The sequence below is a fragment of the Silene latifolia genome, chromosome 3 (genome assembly GCF_048544455.1).
Source record: "Silene latifolia isolate original U9 population chromosome 3, ASM4854445v1, whole genome shotgun sequence".
NCBI classification, from domain to species: domain Eukaryota; kingdom Viridiplantae; phylum Streptophyta; class Magnoliopsida; order Caryophyllales; family Caryophyllaceae; genus Silene; species Silene latifolia.
In genome coordinates this window covers 14,706,154-14,723,962 of record NC_133528.1, presented here as the reverse complement: position 1 = coordinate 14,723,962, position 17,809 = coordinate 14,706,154, and the positions used below count along the sequence as shown (strand labels likewise).

The 17,809-nt window shown below is 38.6% G+C and overlaps 1 protein-coding gene across 1 annotated transcript; it reads left to right on the top strand.

Annotated features, from left to right (window-relative positions):
- Window positions 1-8,888: 8,888 nt before the first annotated feature.
- On the top strand, window positions 8,889-12,233 carry LOC141647268 (uncharacterized). The gene is made up of 2 exons (XM_074455388.1): window positions 8,889-9,357; window positions 11,191-12,233. Exons 1-2 carry the CDS (start codon window positions 9,038-9,040, stop codon window positions 11,843-11,845), a joined length of 975 nt encoding a protein of 324 aa, XP_074311489.1. The 5' UTR covers window positions 8,889-9,037; the 3' UTR covers window positions 11,846-12,233.
- Window positions 12,234-17,809: the final 5,576 nt, after the last annotated feature.

Sequence of the window (17,809 nt, the reverse complement as noted above, 5' to 3'; positions counted from 1 at the left end):
CTCTAGTCTAAAGGCTAGGGGAGCCATGCAAAATCAAACATATAATATGATTAAATAAAGTTCATAATAATATTGATCAATTGCTTCCATCACATGCTTGCTTTGTTATGCTTAATCTTTGATTATCGGCCGTAGTCGTAGATTAAAACTTGTTTATTCGTTCTAAAGTCGAGAGGCACGGAATTGAATTAGACTAAGCATGTGTGGTAGGACGACCTAGTCATGGACGAGAGTTTCTCTAGGACCCGGTCTATAGTTGATACTAATGCCGTAAGGTGAGTATCTTTAAGCCTAAGTAATTGACAAGATTATTAGTATCAAGTTTATCATGTTCATATGTTTACCTTTGCATGAGTGACCCGAACCCTTTAGACTATCTTTTATCATATTATTTACATTGCAATTTTCATTAATCATCAAACCAACAAATCAAACCCAAAACGTAATCGACCTTGATAAAAATCCACCCATAGCAATTCACGTCGTAATTCCCGTTTCCTTGTGTTCGACCCCTATTACTACATTAACTTGTGTCTAGGAAAATTATTTTTGCATAGGTACGCGATAAGCCTATCAGCTAAGAAGGTCGCGGTCCAAGTGGGTGAGTGGGCAGGGGAGCTCGACTTCACCACCGTTCCGCTGGATGACTTCAAGTTAGTACTCGGGATGCAGTTCTTTCAGAAAGCATTGGTAGTATTGAAACCAAGTGACGGATCGATGCTACTAATGGGGTCTATCGTAGTGAATACGGTAGACGGCGACGAAGACAAGGGGCAGCATCGAATTTCGGCTATGAGGGTGATACCGACGCCGAAACAAGGGATGCGACCTTGGAGAATGCCTAAAGGTTCGGTGGAGCCGAGGGCAAACAAGACCCAGGCTAACTACGATGCTAAGTGGCCTGGGGGACGAAGAAGAGTCTACCCCCTCACCGAGGAGTAGACAATGAGGGCCGAAATGACCAAAGAAATAGGCCTCGTACCATCAGGGGGCCGCGTCGATATGCTGAATCGACGTCCTGGTTTGCGGGTCAGTCGACCCAAGAGAGAAGGCCTCGTACCATCAGGGGGCCGCGCCGAAATGCTGATTCGGCGTCCTGGAGAACTCACTTACCCTTGAATGTAGGTACTGAAGTGGTGATGGACAAGGTGAAGGTGCGATGGAGCGAGCACCTTGAACGATCTCGTAAAATTTCCGCTCGAGCAACGAGGACTTGGACTTTCCAGAATGATCAGAGGCGAGTGATAAACTTGGAGGACATGATGTTCGGGAGTCTCGCCGTCAAGGAAATGCACTCTATTCTTGAAGGGACGATGAATCCGATCATGGTGTGGACCGAGAAGTATCTACAAGCCGGACTCAAGAGAAAGCCAAACCACAATGCAGCATGGACGGCCACAGCTCACCAAGGATGTCTCAATGAAGCGCCGTTCGATATTTTTGTGTTGCCGAGGGCGGCAACAGATTAGGTGGGGGAGAGTGTGACGATCTGCACACTTCGAACCCTTAGATTTATTTATGCTTATGTAATTTCATTTCCCTTGTACATTTGTAGTAAGTATATCCTTAGTAGTTTTAGAATAGGTTTCCATAAATAGGTATATCGCTATTCTACACTAAACTTGTAAATTCAATGTTTCCTGCTACCAGGACCAACCTATCAAATTTGCCTCTATGAGAGGTGCTAGTCAATGAAAAACCGCTTCTCATCCAAAAGCTTGTTGTTGCTTGTTGCTTGCTTTCAATAATCGTATTGCTTACTTTTATTGCTTTCGTGTGCCAGACTTGATAATCGTGACTAGGATTCCCGAGACCCGAGTATCGGGCTAGTGGGCGATCCCTCACTAGTACGAAGATCCTTGTCGCTTGCATCTTGCCTTGAGACGGGCAAGGGTACGCGCCATGGTCCGGCAAAAGTAGCGGACCGTGACACCTAGCGAGTAGCGACAAACTAATTCGTCACAAATTATAATATTTTCGCCGTATAACTAAACTTTGCGATGGACAGGAAACGAGCGGTGTAATTAGTTGTCTGTCACAGTCCTACCAGCTCAAATCCTTTTCGCAAAGTAACCTTGTGAATAAGTCTGCGAGTAGTAACCTGTCGTAATATCCGTTGCAAAATTAATAATTTCTGCGCACAACCTAGTGAACGATAATATGTAAGACAAAGCTATTTCTCATGACGTTTTTTTTTCTTGACATGCATTTTCAATGCTCGAACTTGAGACTCCTAGTTAAGTTAAAACAATCTATTATCCGCTAATCTAAATGCTGGTGGTTACCGGTTGGTGACGCGGTGTTATGATAACTCTAGAAATGGTGTAGGGACGTTGGTTGTTAGCAAGCATTTAGGGTCTAGTAGAGTTGGCCAAAGTAACGGGCCAGCCCGGACCGACCCGGCTTCACGGGTCTAATTTGGCCTGGCCCGACCCGCCCCATATCCGGGCCAGGTCCGAATTCTAAATTTCTAGCCTAGCACACCCAGGCCAGCCATTTTTGGAATTTTACATGTGTTGGAGGCCTAAAACCAACACGGGTCGGGTTCGGGTAGCATCTCCCATAGCCCAGCCCGACATTTTACATGTGTTGGAGGCCTCCTCAAGGAGGCTGTTTCTATAGACCCCTTGTGAGAATTGCATCACATTATTTGTATAAATATGCTTCTTTATCACCATTAACCTCATTGGACCATCGGATAGCCATGGAAGATTGATCAAATAAATGAGTCATCAAACAATATCATAATGATTACTTCATTGACGAGTCTACAACCCTACATACAATCAAAATCATGCAATAAATTGAAACGTGAGGATGGATTAAATATCAGCATAAGACAAACAACTTAACTATAATAATATGACAACTTACTTCGGTAGAAATATAGATATATTGTACAAATTTTACCAAAAAATGCACCATGCTCAAGCACTAGAGAGTAGAGACTGACATATTATTACCCCAATTGATCAATGAGAGATTGAGAGGTCACTCTTACCTGACTTAAAATTGGGCATTTGTCAGTTTTCTGAAAAGAAGCTCATTACGAGCAGCCATCTCACGCATGCCTCTCTGAATAGGAATAACAGAAGAACATAATGCTAAATATGATTTCCTCGCGAGATACTTCCGTGACTCGTTTTGAATTCGTACAAAGGCTCTTTCTTTCTTCTTCAGGTTTCTTTTTACCCTTGTCAACAAGGTCCAATTCATTATCATCATCAAGTGGATGGTGATGTTATATTTGGAAACAAATGAATTTGATAAATTGTTGTTTTTTATTGATTTTGCTGGTACTCTTGTTTATCCCAAGGTTATTATCATTGTTGTTGTCGCATAGATACGGCGAGGAGTGAGAAGGAGGAGATGGGGAGATTGGTGATAGGCGTTGGTGTGGAAGTTTTGATTTTGGTCATTTAAATGATGGAGGAGATAAAGAGATGAAGATTGAATTGAAGAGGGTGAAGTTGAGGTTTCCCTCCCATGAGTTAAGTGTAAAGAGTCGGTTTTGGTTGCATGTAGGAATTTTCATTGTCTAAGAAGTGATAGATTACATGATTTTAGAATTCATGTGAATTAGAAAATGTTGTTTGGTTGTATATAAGAATTGCAATTCATGTAGGCATTTTCACTTACCTATGGAGGTCTAGGTAAGCAACTTTCTCCATTTGAGGAATTAAAATTCATGGGAAGTTTCAATTCATGTGAATTGAGTTAACCAAACAAGTCACCCATTTTGCAATTCACATGAATTGTACTTCTTGTGTTTTTTAGTTGGTAACCAAAGGATCTAAGTTAAATGATGCAATAGTTAGGATTATTCTAATTGAAACATTAGTTGAGATTAATATGAGAAAATAAGACTCAGTTTTGGATTTTTCCCATAAAATAACCCAATGTTATTTAAAAAAAATAGTACTCCCTCCTATTCTAAATAAATGTCCCATTTGCCATTTCCGTCAATTCACATAACTGTCCCATTTGCCATATTTGGACATGATTAATGACGTTTCTACCCTTTGATATTTTCTTTATTTACAACTCATACCATCCCTAACCCAACCTATTAATAAACTAACCCAGCCCACTAATCCTCCCTTTCCCTAATTAACCCAGCCCAATCCCTAATACCTCCCGCCTTATTTTTCATCCCCTTCCCCTGAAACTCTAATTCTCTCTCTTCCGCCTCACAACTCCTCTCTTTATCTCTCTTCCGCCTCTCAAATCCTCTCATAATCTTCATCACATATGTGAACGATGTTAATTTCTTCATCAAAATTGCATCTCCTCTTTTAATCTTAATGAAAAACTTGATCTGATTCATAAAATTTGTACTTCGCCTTTGATTAATTTCACAATTAATGGAAAAAATTCAAACTTTTTCTGGTGAATTTGATCTCCGTCGTATGGAGAAGATATATGAAGATTTAGATCTGGGTGAGGGTGAGATGGAGATGGAAGATGAAGAAGTTGATGAAAGATCGTCTGATGTTGTTGCATGTCGCTCAAATATTGTGCATGTAACAATCGTGGATGAGGGGATGGAGAGGTGGTTAGAAAAGCATCAATCTCTAAAGAACAGAAAATGGGTTATGGAAGAACTATGTAGAATCTGGCCTAAGTTTGGGGTTTTATTGGAGTATGAGAATGAGGAGAATGCAAAGGAGAAATCAGTTGATGTTGCATGTAAATCTGATGATCTTTCTAATTCAGACCTTGAATTAGATCCGGCGGCCATAAGAAAAAATCCAGTTATTACAAGATGGTTTATAAAGGAGCTTTCTAAGTATTGGCCTGGTTTTGATCTTACACACGAAGACGAATCGTTAGGAGGTTGATTTCTTATTCCCTGTATTTAATTTTTTAAACCGTTTTTTTTTTTAATGGACTAGTGATGATACCATTGTAGGCCGTCTATACTCTGTTTCATCTTATTTTATCTACCCAATGATCTAATGTTGAGGGTAGTTGGTTGGTTATCAATGTCGTTGTTCATATACAATGCCACCACCTTTTGTAGTGATGAGGTTGTGTATGTACAACAACATTGACGAGTTTTGTTTACAAAAGCTTATTGTACTCATTTGATCATTTCTGAAGTTAATATCCTAATTAGTGTCAATGACTGAATAGTACAAAAGAGTTGCAAAGTTCTACATTAAAACTGAATACAGTCACAAGATCTTCTTCAGTGTGACCTTCTTGATTGTTTGATTTGCTTGCTTCTTACTTGATCTGCGCAAAAAATTGACTTTGATAACATATCCAGTCTTTGATAACTTCTAACAGTCCAAAATGTTTCATATTGATGATGTTAAATTCTGCTTGTTCATTCCCCTGCACATAAATCTAGGAACCACATAGTAATGCTACCAACAGGGGGATTGTCCAATGTTGGGTCATTACTACCTTCACCTGCTTCAGTAATGGTGCCAACAGGTTCAATGTCCCTTGTTGGTTCATTACTGGTGCCACTGGTACTTACTATATTTTCAGCATTCTCTGTCAAACTGTTCACTGAATTCACTAATTCACTTATAGTGCTTGGATCACTAACATTCTGTACATATTGTATGCATTCTTTCACTAAATCAATGTTAGCATCAAGATATTCAGGCAATAAACCTTGTGCTGCTAGTTTTGACTTATGCATATGTGGAATTGGGTAATCCATGCCACCTTTTTTTTTCCATTACTTCAAGCATACATGCCTGCAATGTTATCCAGACGTACTTGAGCTTAAGTGCATCTTGTTCTTCATATGCCTTGATTGTGTTGTTGATAAGTTCATCCAATTTGATTGCCTTTTTTTTTGTTGGAGAGATTGTATTGACCTAAAAAACCCCAAATCCAAGACATTCAAATCTGGTGAATTGGGTGTTTGATAAGCCAATTCAATCTGCCATCCATCTGATGTTGCTGCCTTTTTAAAATCAGGATCATCATTGCTAAAATGTGGACGAGCATTATATTGTTGAATGATTATGTGTTTACTAACATTAGAAGGCCATTTAGCCTTTATTGCTGGCAACACACGATTTATAATCATATCTTTTGTTACTTGGTTGTTTATAGACTCAATAGTTTTGGTTTCCATTGTTCCTGCTACTCTGTTTTTTGAGTTTCTTTGTGCTGCTATTTCAATAACAAATGGCCATATTCCTATCTTTCCATCAAAAATTAATTCACCATTTGACCCATACAATGATCTACCTACAGCACACATGAACATGACATTTTCTATGAAACTCTTAGACTGTACACACCTATGAGGGTCTGTTTCACCTTTAGCCAAGTAAAACCTTGTAGTAGGTTTAGTTTTAGAAAACCATTTCTCATCCATGTGAATAATATTGCTTTGATCTTTGAAAACAATTCTTTTAGCGTGTTCATGATATGCTAAATGTTGTAGACTGAAAATTAATCTAGCAAGTTTGTTTTTATCAGTCAAACCTGGTTTGAGTGCATTTGTGTGTGACCTGATTTGTTTTGACATCACCCATCTTAAAATTGTTGACTGGCTTACACCTAAGTGTGTGGCCAATGAGTGTTGTGTTGTCCTTTCCAGTAGCTCAATTGATTTGAGCTTCTCCTCATCTAAAATTGTTCTTCCCACTTTTTTGCTGCCTTTCTTTTTGCTGCTCACATTCAGTGGTAAGGATGCATCTCTCTGTTTTTGTGCTTCCTTCCATAACCTTGTTATTGTTTTTCTGTCCACTGAAAACCTTGCTGCCACTTCATTGATAATACCATGTCTTGGTTTTCCATTTATGCTGCTATTCAATAGTGTTTCATTAATTTTTTATCTTTCTAAGTTTGTCAGATTCTTCGTTAAATGTTTGTGAATTTTTTGTTTGATAGCTCTATATTTGAAAGATGTTTTTTGGACTGAAGTTAGTAAATGAACTCTAATAAATACATCTTCTATTTATAGCACAAAGAACTTTGCACTCTTTTGAAATTTCGGTTTTGGCGCAAATATTTCCCTGTTTGTATTTTAGCTCCATATTTCAATTTTGGTGCCAAATTTCAATCTTGGTGAGTTGGATATGTAACATTTGGACTGACAATTTGAGTTTACTTGGCTTATGGAACAACTCAAACACGCCAATCAAGATAAGTTGAAGGAAATCGAAAGTTAATCTGAAGTCCAATTTTGTCTTTCGCTCTTTCAATTTAGAGCTGTAATTTTTTTCCTAGTTAATGTATTTTTATTTTAAGTGAGCTGTAATTTTATTTCAAGGTAATTTAATTTTTATGTAATTTTATTAGAAAATAGAATGTGTAATAATTATACTTTGTCATTTTAATTTTAAGCGAAACCGTCTGTATATCGCAACCGTGTAATGAAAAACCATAGCTTCAGCTATGTCTTTATAATTATGGTGGGAAACAAAAGCTGTGTAAAAATGGAGGGAGTCATTAGCATCTTCATTATCAAATTACCCCCCTCTTAATTATAACACCCTTTCTCCTATAATCTTACCCATATCTTTAACATTACATTATTTAACTATATTCCTTAATTTTTGTGCCCTCCTCGGCTCCTCCAAATGGGACATTTATTTAGAATAGGAGGGAGTATTAGTTATTAAGATTTTTTAATTAATCCCTTAGAAACGGTTCTACAATTCTCATGAATAGAGTTGTTCACTTAGGGCTAAGCATTGATCTAAGACTGAACCGGATCCGCGGACCGGACTAAGGCCCTGTTCTTTTGGACTGAAATTTTCTGAACTGAACTGAACTGAACTGAACTTAATGGAGCTGAACTGAACTGAACTGAACTGATCTGAACTGAACTGAACTGAAATAATAATAAAAAGATTATATTAATAATAATAATAATACTAATAATAAATATTATAATAAAAATAATACCAATAATAATAATAATAATAAATATTATTATAATATTATTCATTAATAATAATAATATAATCTAATAATAATAATCCAATAAGATATATAAAAAATAAAATAGTAATGTAATAATAAAGATAGTAATAATAATAATAATAATAATAATAATATATTAGTAATATAAATGATAACATTATTAATAATAATATAATATATTAATAATAATAACTAAAAAATAAATAATAATAATAATAATAATAATAATAATAATAATAATAATAATAATATAATAATAATATGTCTAATATAATAACTTATTAGTATAATAATATTAAATATAATAATAATAATAAATATGTGATTAATAATATTAATAATAATGAGTATATTAATAAAATAATAAATATAAAATAATAACTTCTTAATATAATAATAATAATAAATATGTTATGAATAATATTAATAATAATGAATATATTAATAAAATAGTAAATATAATATAATAATAATAATAATGATAATAATAATAATAATAATAATAAATATATTAAATATAAATATAATAATATAAACAATACGAATAAATTATTAATAAATACGGAGTATAATAGTAATATAATAAATATAAAAATAATAATAATAATAATAATAATAATAATAATAATAACAATAATAGTAAATACATTAATATAAAAATAATAATAATGATATCAATAAGAATAATAATAGTAATGTTGAATCGAATCGAATCGAATCAATTGAATGGAATGAATCAATCAATCAACTTATTAAATCAAATTAAGTCCAAAAAAATGCCTAAATCGGAAGTCACGAAAATTAAATTTTTTTTGTACTAAACACCAGACCTAAAACTTTCAGTCTTGGACCGAACCGAGCCACTTCTTTTTGCACACCGATAAATTGCCCCGCCCGATACTCAAAACTTCTAAAACAGCAGGTCTCACTCAGACGTCTGAAGGCTTTAGACATATCTTATATGACCATATACGTGCCTATCCCGTTGAAGGCTTCAGACGGGCATTATGACCGTGTGAAGTGAGAATTTGTGCTAAAACAATGGCGGACACTCCCACTCAAACGCTCCACTGCTGCTTAATCACTGCATCCAAAATCCACAATTAAAAACACAAAAAAACCCAAATAAAAATCAATGGCATTACATTCATCATCAACATCAACAACACAATCAAAAGGAATTGTAATAACAATACCAGTACTAGTTTTATTCCTCTCTTCCCTCGCAATTTTCCTGTTTTTTCTCCTATCTTCTCTTTCAACCCCATGTCCATGCCCTCCTTCGTTTCCAGAACCTTCTAGAAGGTTCCAGAGTGTTGGGATTTCCGCCACGTCTGATGATATTAACTGGGTTAAGGAACAGATCCGGGTTAACGGGTTGCATATGCAAGATAATGTCTTACGAAAAGGGATTAATCCTCGTACTCGTGAACAACAACTCCAAGATCTTTTACAGTATGTTTTTTGTGGTTTTGTTGTAGTTTTCGGAATTGGGTTTGTGTGATTTTTGAGTTTTTTATTGAAAGATTTGATCTTTTTGTGTAGTATTAGTTTTTCGATGTAGTTATTGACGCAATTTTCATTTTGGGTCATTCGGAAACTGCCTCTTTGTGTTGCTAGCACAAGGGTATGATTGCGTACATCCAACCCCTTATCGCGCAATTTGCTGGATTAATGTTAGTGTTTGGTGATTTTTGTTCAAATTGGTTGTTTTGTATCATATTAGGTACTCCGCACTACGTTTATTAAGCGAGTTGAAATTTGAGTGATTTACCTAAGGTAGCATTTCAGGTTCATATTTATTCAGTGTTTTTGAGTTATAGGGAGAATGTTGAGGATGTTAGCATATTGGATTGTTAACAACCTCTCAATAACAATGCAATAGCGATGAGATTGTCGAAATTGCAATTAATCTAAGCTGCTCTTGCTTTCGGATTACTTGGTGCACTTGTGACTTGTGACTTGTGAGATCGGATATTATGCATTCTATCATTTAGTTTGAGACAAATGGATGAACTTGTTTAATTTAGTCGGATTAAGTTGTACCTTTTTTCTTTAGATTGACTAGTGGATAAATTTTTTAAAATATGTATTGTTTCTAGAGCTTGCAAGGTTTGATGATCCATTTGTAATAGTTTGTAATTAGTGTTGAAATTTAAGTGGTTTTAGTCGCTATAGTTTTCTTGATTAGTTGTTTAAGTTTGTCAGTGTCTTTTTGAGTTTGTGACACTCAGATTGTCGACTGCCATTGTCAGTTTAGATCTTTTGTGGTCCGTTTTGCTACTATAGCTTGCTGGTGCAAATTTCCGAGTTTAGAAATTGTAGTTTGTGACTAGAGATTCTTAGCTTTGGGTTAATGGCGGTTGATGAATTTTGGTGGTTGTAGTTGATGAGGCATTACCAAGTTAGGACTTGGGATAATCAAGGAGGCGATTGATGGTCGGTTGGTCACCTGCTACTATTTCATGCATGCTGGGTGTATTAGGGAGAAATATTACTCCGATCATAATCGTTATAATTTTCTGATATTAGATGTGTTGCAATATTGCAATTATATATCTGCAGTGGAGTACTGCGTTGATTCTAGTTGCTTTCTTGTACCTTGGTGTTTGGATCACACCGTAGAATATAGAATGTAATGGCCAATATCACGAGGATGCAGTCTTCTACATGGATTTTCTTTGTTTTTTTTTTTTTTTAAATTGAAGACTTGAAAGAGAAACAAGTTACTTCGCTTCTGTACTGTGTTTCATATTCCGTCATGTTCCTGTAGCTCTTTCGCTTCCCCGTTGACTATTGTGTGATGCTCTTTAAAGCCATTATTGTTGCTAATTCCCCTGTGTCTACATTATGTTACCCTCTGCAAAGCTTGCTTCATGGTATGTCCAAGTGCTTATATTGTATTGTCGTTGGATGTCAAATTACTTTCAGTATTTGATTTTTTTAAATATAACGTTGCTCTTTGTGTTTGGGTTAGTCTTTGTATCCTCTCTCTCTTCAAGGTAGCTACCCTAAACTAGTTGGAAAGCCCATGTAATTCACGGGTCAATAAGTAGTCCTGTGCGGAGTATAGATTACTAAATTTTCATATGTATAAACAATGCATAACGAAATGGTGTTCATGTAGGTGATTGATTAATAGGATAATAATCAAAACCTCTGCAAATTGAAACCGCCTCAGAATATAATGTCAAATTAATTTCAACAAATACAATGAAAAGTCCCCTCTTAGGTGAAGTACTCGTAAATTGGTAATGTATATTTAACATTTCCCCCCTCTTGTTATAGGTACAAGGGCATATCACATTATGAGGGCGCCGAAGCCAATAACCACACTGCCTTGCCCTGTCCTGGTGAGCTTCTCGTTGAAGAGCACCATAGCAACTATGGTGAGCCGTGGGCTGGTGGCCGAGACGTGTTTGAATTCTTGGCTGAGTCCAGCCACCTCACTCCTGATTCTCGGGTTCTTGAAATAGGATGTGGGACCCTTCGAGTTGGATTGCATTTTATTCGATACTTGAATCCCGAGCACTTCAATTGTCTAGAGAGAGATGAACTGTCTCTTATGGCAGCTCTCAGGTATGAGCTTCCATCCCAAGGTCTACTAAACAAGCGCCCTATAATTGTGAAAGGTGAAGACATGGATTTTACCAGATTTGGACCGGGTGTTGTTTATGACCTGATCTACGCTAGTGCAGTTTTCCTACACATGCCCGATAAACTTGTGTGGGTCGGATTGGAGCGGTTAGCTAATAAGCTGAAACCATTTAACGGGCGAATATTTGTGTCCCACAACATTAAGTTTTGTTCCAGGTTAGGAGGAGATGAATGTACAAAGAGGCTGGCAGGCTTAGGGCTTGAGTATATGGGAAAGCACACACATGATAGTCTACTCTTTAATCACTATGAGATTTGGTTTGAGTTCCGGCGTTTAAAGGCTTAGTTGTTGTGGGAAGGAGAGTTTTCTCAACTTGTCACCGAAAACTTGTGGGAGGAGTATCAGTAGCCAAGAGGATGAAGGCATACTGAGTACCGACCATGGTGTCAAATCTCCGCTTGAGTCTTACTTGCAGAATCTGGCTTGAAGAGACATTTTTTTATCCCTCACGAGTCACGAGGTTGATACTGACATGCTTAAATATATAAGAGGTCCTGTTGTAAGTTACTGCAAGTGCTGAAGGTCTGAAGGAGGATATCTGAAAAATGATGGATCTGGACTTCTGGTGGCTTACTGCCTTAAAGGCAGCATTATATGATTCATTGTAGATTGAACAGCTACATTATTTTTTGAAAAAACTTCAAAATATATCGAATTTTTATTTGTTTGATAATTATGGTGAGTAGAATTTTTTATTAATAAAACAAACAGTAGAACATATTAGTAGAAATGAAACCATCATCCAACGTTGACATTACGAGATGAATCAAAACATGATGAACGAACGACTACGATCCAACCTTCTTTGACATTACTTGTACAACATGTATGCATGTGGGTACATTGAATAAAATAACATACAAAATAATTAAATTATGCGCAGCGATACCAAGCCAAAATATGTGAAAATTAAATTGATTGTCTTTGTGACACTCTGAAAACATGATCACTCGACATACTATCTTGAAATTATTACCAACAACTATATAAACTTAACGACCATTTAGAATGATACTTAAGGAGTCCAAACATGCCAGGGGAGATTAGTGGTGTGCTGTTCTTATATGGGGCTGCCATGATCGAGGAACTGAAACAGGAGCAACCTGTGTTGATCCTGCTGTTCAAGGAAGTGACCGAAAAGAAGGGTTTAGAGTTGCCTGCAGAAATTGAACCTTTGATCCATAAGTTCAGGGATGTATTTCCAAAAAAACTACCTAGTGGACTGCCACCCTTGAGGGAAATTGAGCACCATATTGATCTTGTACCAGGCTCTGTGCTGCCTAACAGGCCTGCTTACAGGAGTGACCCAGGAGCCACCAAGTAACTCGGACAAAATGTTATCCCATCCTTAACGACGTCGTCTAAGCCGTTACTATAATATGAAGAGCCAATATGGGTAAAGCCTAAAAGGCGTATTATATACTGTATAGTATATTGTATACGTACAATACATGTGACCTCATATTGCAAACCAACGTTGTTTTTCATACACTCTTAGCACGCAATTGTTAGTTTTGCATTTAATTAAAGTTTAACAACTTCACTTGTTTGTGATAGAATGCGGAATTGTGTTACCTTCTCATTAATCGATAATCATATTTATAAGTACAATCAGCTATGGGCCTAATCAAATATAGACGGCCCTAATACCCCCCCTCAAACTGGAGCATGAAGATCAAGAATGCCCAGTTTGCGGAGGAGAATCAAAAAACGAGAAGAAACTAAAGATTTCGTAAATATGTCAGCCAATTGGTTCTCAGTTGAGACATGGTGCGGCCGAATAAGGCCATCACAAATAGCGTCACGAATGAAGTGACAGTCGATCTCGATATGCTTCGTTCTTTCATGAAAAACGGGATTCTGAGCCAGCTGTATAGCAGAAGAACTGTCGGAGAAAACATCGATAGGAGATGAGAAAGATATACCAAGACTTGTTAGTAAGCCCTTCACCCACTTGATTTCGCATAAAATGGTAGCCATTGCACGGTACTCGCTTTCAAATGAGGAAAAGAGAGAGACCGTATCTTTGTTGTTTTGTCTTCCAAGAGATCGGTGATGCCCCAAGAAAGACTACCCAGCCAGATACGGACTTGCGTGTTGTTAAACAACCACCCCAATCGGAGTCACACCATCCACTAACTACCGGTTTGCTATCGGCCCTCAACAAAATCCCTTGACCCGGACTCCCTTTTAGATAACGAACGACCCGAAGTGCAGCATCTAAATGCTCCTTGCGCGGTGCACTCAAAAACCGAGATAGGACATGCACAACATAGGATAGATCCGGTCGCGTAACAGCAAGGTATACTAAACGGCCAACAAGACGACGATACGCCTCAATGTCGTCCAAAACAGCCCCCTTTGCCGCCCCTAGAGTATGATTGACTTCAAGAGGAGTAGACACGGGCTTAGCACCCAACAAACCAGTCTCGGAAATAATATCAAGGGCGTATTTCCGTTGACTTAAGAAAATGCCCTCCGAATTTCGGGCAACCTCAATACCAAGAAAGTACTTCAACACTCCCAAATCCTTCATGTGGAAGCACTTCCCTAGATAATTTTTAAAAGCCGAAATAGCAGCGGAGTCATTGCCCGCAATAACCAAGTCGTCCACGTAAACCAAAACATGAAGACAGACATTATCACGGACATAGCTAAAAAGAGAGTAGTCATAATAGGATTGACTGAACCCGTAATTCCGCAAGGAGGCAGCCAATTTAGCAAACCAACATCGGGGGGCTTGCTTAAGGCCATAAAGAGATTTTCGGAGACGACATACCTTGCCTTCGCGACCCGTCCCAAAGCCCGGGGGAAGTTTCATATACACCTCTTCGTCAAGATCACCATGGAGGAAGGCATTGTGCACATCCATTTGATGAAGTTCCCAGTTTTTGATAACTGCAACTGCCAAAAGAGAACGAACCGTAACCATTTTAATGACGGGTGCAAAAGTGTCACCGTAATCGATCCCTTCAACCTGATGATTACCAAAAATGACCAAGCGGGCTTTATATCTTTCAATGGTACCGTCTGAGTTGTATTTGATTTTATACACCCAACGGCAACCCAAAGCTTTCTTACCATCAGGGAGATCTGCAAGCTCCCAAGTAGCATTATCTTCAAGAGCTGCGATTTCAGCTCGCATGGCCTTACACCAATCGGGACTAGAAAGAGCAGCGCGAAAATTGGGTGGTTCAACACCCGTAGTAATAGCTGCAAGAAAAGCTCGATGGCGCAAGGAAAAATGATGAGAAGACAAGTAATTAGCCATAGCATAGGGAGTACCTGAGGAACGAGGAGAGTCGGGAGAAGAGTCGGAATCGGAGGACGCAGCAGCGGTGGTACCAACAACATATCCTCGAAGACGGGTGGAAGGAATTTTGGGCCGCTTGCCACGACCCATGTCAGCCGTGGTTGAGCCCGTACCCGCGGTATCCCCGGCAGTAGCAGTTGGACTAGGACCCGTGGCAGCCATATCCGACCCAGAATCAGCAGGGGTCGAACCCACTGTGTCGGACCCATTTGGAGCACCCGAATCAGAGGCTTCCTCTAAGCTCATGTCAACAGTAGAGGAAGTAGGACCAGGAGGCTCAATGTCAAGTTCAGGTATGGAATTTGTCGGAGAATGCGTAGCATCCGGAAAGTAGGGAAAACTATTCTCATAAAAATATACATCCCGACTGACAAAAATTTCCCGAGTAGCTAAATCAAGTACCTTCCAACCTTTTTTATTTTGCGGATAGCCAAGAAATAAACATTTACGGCTTCGTTTAGCAAACTTATCCCCTTTGGTATTTAAATTATGAGCAAAACATAAGCAACCGAATATCCGAATTTGTTGGTAATTCGGAGCAGTCCCAAATAAATGTTCATAGGGAGTCTTATTTTGTAACAAAGGGGAGGGTGTACGATTAATTAAATAGGCCGCAGTAAGTATACATTCACCCCAAAAATCGATTGGAAGATGAGCTTGAAACATCAAAGCACGGGCGACATTCAAAATATGTCGGTGTTTCCTTTCGACACGACCATTTTGCTGAGGTGTTCCGACACAAGAAGTGCGAAACAAAATTCCATGTTGTCGAAAAAAATCAGCCATATTAAAAAATTCCGTCCCATTATCTGATTGTACATGCTTTACTATAGCTGAGAATTGAGTTTTAACCATAGCAAAGAAGCTTAAAAACATATCTGTAACCTCTTTTTTGTCAAGAAGCAAATAAACCCAGACAGTCCGAGAATAGTCATCAACAATAGTCAAAAAATATCGGGCACCACATGAAGACGGTGACCTATAGGGACCCCATAAGTCACAATGAATTAATTCAAAAATTGTCGAGGCTCTATTATTATTTGAAGCAAAACTACTACGGCAATGTTTCGCCTCATGACAGATATCACAAACAATGTCTGAATTGGAACGGGAATCACTAACAAATGGCAAGAAATTAACTACTTTGGCAGATGGGTGGCCAAGACGTCGATGCCACATGTCGAAAGAATCAGCGCTCACCCGGTTTATTGTTGGTTTAACCACCGCTCGCAGCAAATAAAGTCCATCCTGCTGCTCACCGACTCCAATCCTCGTCCTCAAAGAACGGTCCTGAATATGACAAGAAGTATTAGTAAAACTAACAACACAATCTGTCACAGCTACCAACTGAGATACCGATAAGAGATTACAAGTAAGACTGGGCACATATAAAACATTGCGCAAAACAAGAAACTCATTTAAACGGACCGTCCCAGCTATATTAGCCGAGACCTTGTGGCCATTTGGAAGCGTAACCGGATAGGGAGGGATTGGATGTGGGTCGGCCAACCATGAGTCATCTCCGGTTACATGGTGTGAGGCTCCTGTATCAATGATCCAATGAGGAGACATACCACTAAGTCGATCTTGTGTCGGAATAGAAGAGGAGCTGCTGTCCCCTAGGAAATTCACGCGCCCCCCTGTGAGCGAGAAGAAGATGCGCGCTTTGCCTTCATTGCTTCAAGGGTGCGGGGACGATCGCCCCACCAATCCGGAAAGTTCTGAGTTTTTATAAAACAATTAGTCACTTCGTGACCCGTGGCATTACAGTAAGAGCAGCGAATTTTGTGTCGTTCCTGTCGTTCAGCGTCTCTCAATGCACGCCAATCAATAGCAGTCGGCGTGTTAGTGACCGCAGCAGTGGGTTTTTGAACGGCAAAGGCCATAACATCCGGGACTTCAGCCGTGACAGAGGGCCCAGCTAGAAGTCGTTCTTCCTGTAGGACTGCGTGATACACGCGACTCAAAGACGGTAGAGGATCGAGGGCTAGCTGATGGTTTCGAATGGGTCCATAAAGTGATTTGTCTAAACCCATGAGAAACTGATGAAGCCGCTCCGTGTCTTGCCGGACAAGAGCCGCCTTAGTGACGCCACAGGGACAGCCGGTAGTAGGGCACGAAAAAGGTGGTTCAAGGGCTCCTATAGCATCCCATAAAGTTTTTAAATTTCCATAATAGGTGGTAACAGACATACCTTTCGTCTGACGACATTCATGTAACTGAGTTTTGAGATTATGAATTTTTGCGCCGTCAACGACGGCAAATTGATCAGAAATTTCGGACCATAGAAGTCGAGCATCTTCGGTGTCGGAGACACTGTCCCGAATCGATGGATCAATCGAGTTTAGGATCCATTCATTGAACGACGGTGCAGTGTACAACCTCCCATTGACTAAGCATGAATTCATCTGTGGGCTTGGCAATCGAACCATCGCAAAAACCGTATTTGCGTCTTGATTTCAAAGATCGACGCATTGAACGACTCCATTCATCATAATTGTCGCTACGGAGTTTGACATGGGTGATCGACTGACCGGGCCCTTCTTGATTGACGAGAGAAAAAGGGGAAAGTGAATCGATTTTGGTGGGTGGAGGGTTGACGTCATCACCGGCCATGGCGGCCGTCGAGATGATTTTCGTGGTGTGTTTGTTTTTTTTTTTTTTTTAGGGTTGTGAGAGATCGTAACCTAAACCTGATACCATGATAATCGGCCTAATGGGCCTATATCTAGCTATCATATTTCATACACACGTTGTTTACACAAATACTATCTTACAACCAGTTGTATATTAGCATTGTACAACCGCCTCAAAGTTGTCGAGTTCTTTACACAAAGTTGTCGAGCTATTTTATAAGTTATTGAGCTAATTTAAAAAGTTATTGAGTTCAATAATTATTCCTCTTAAGCTCAATAACTTTATATTGTAACTCGACA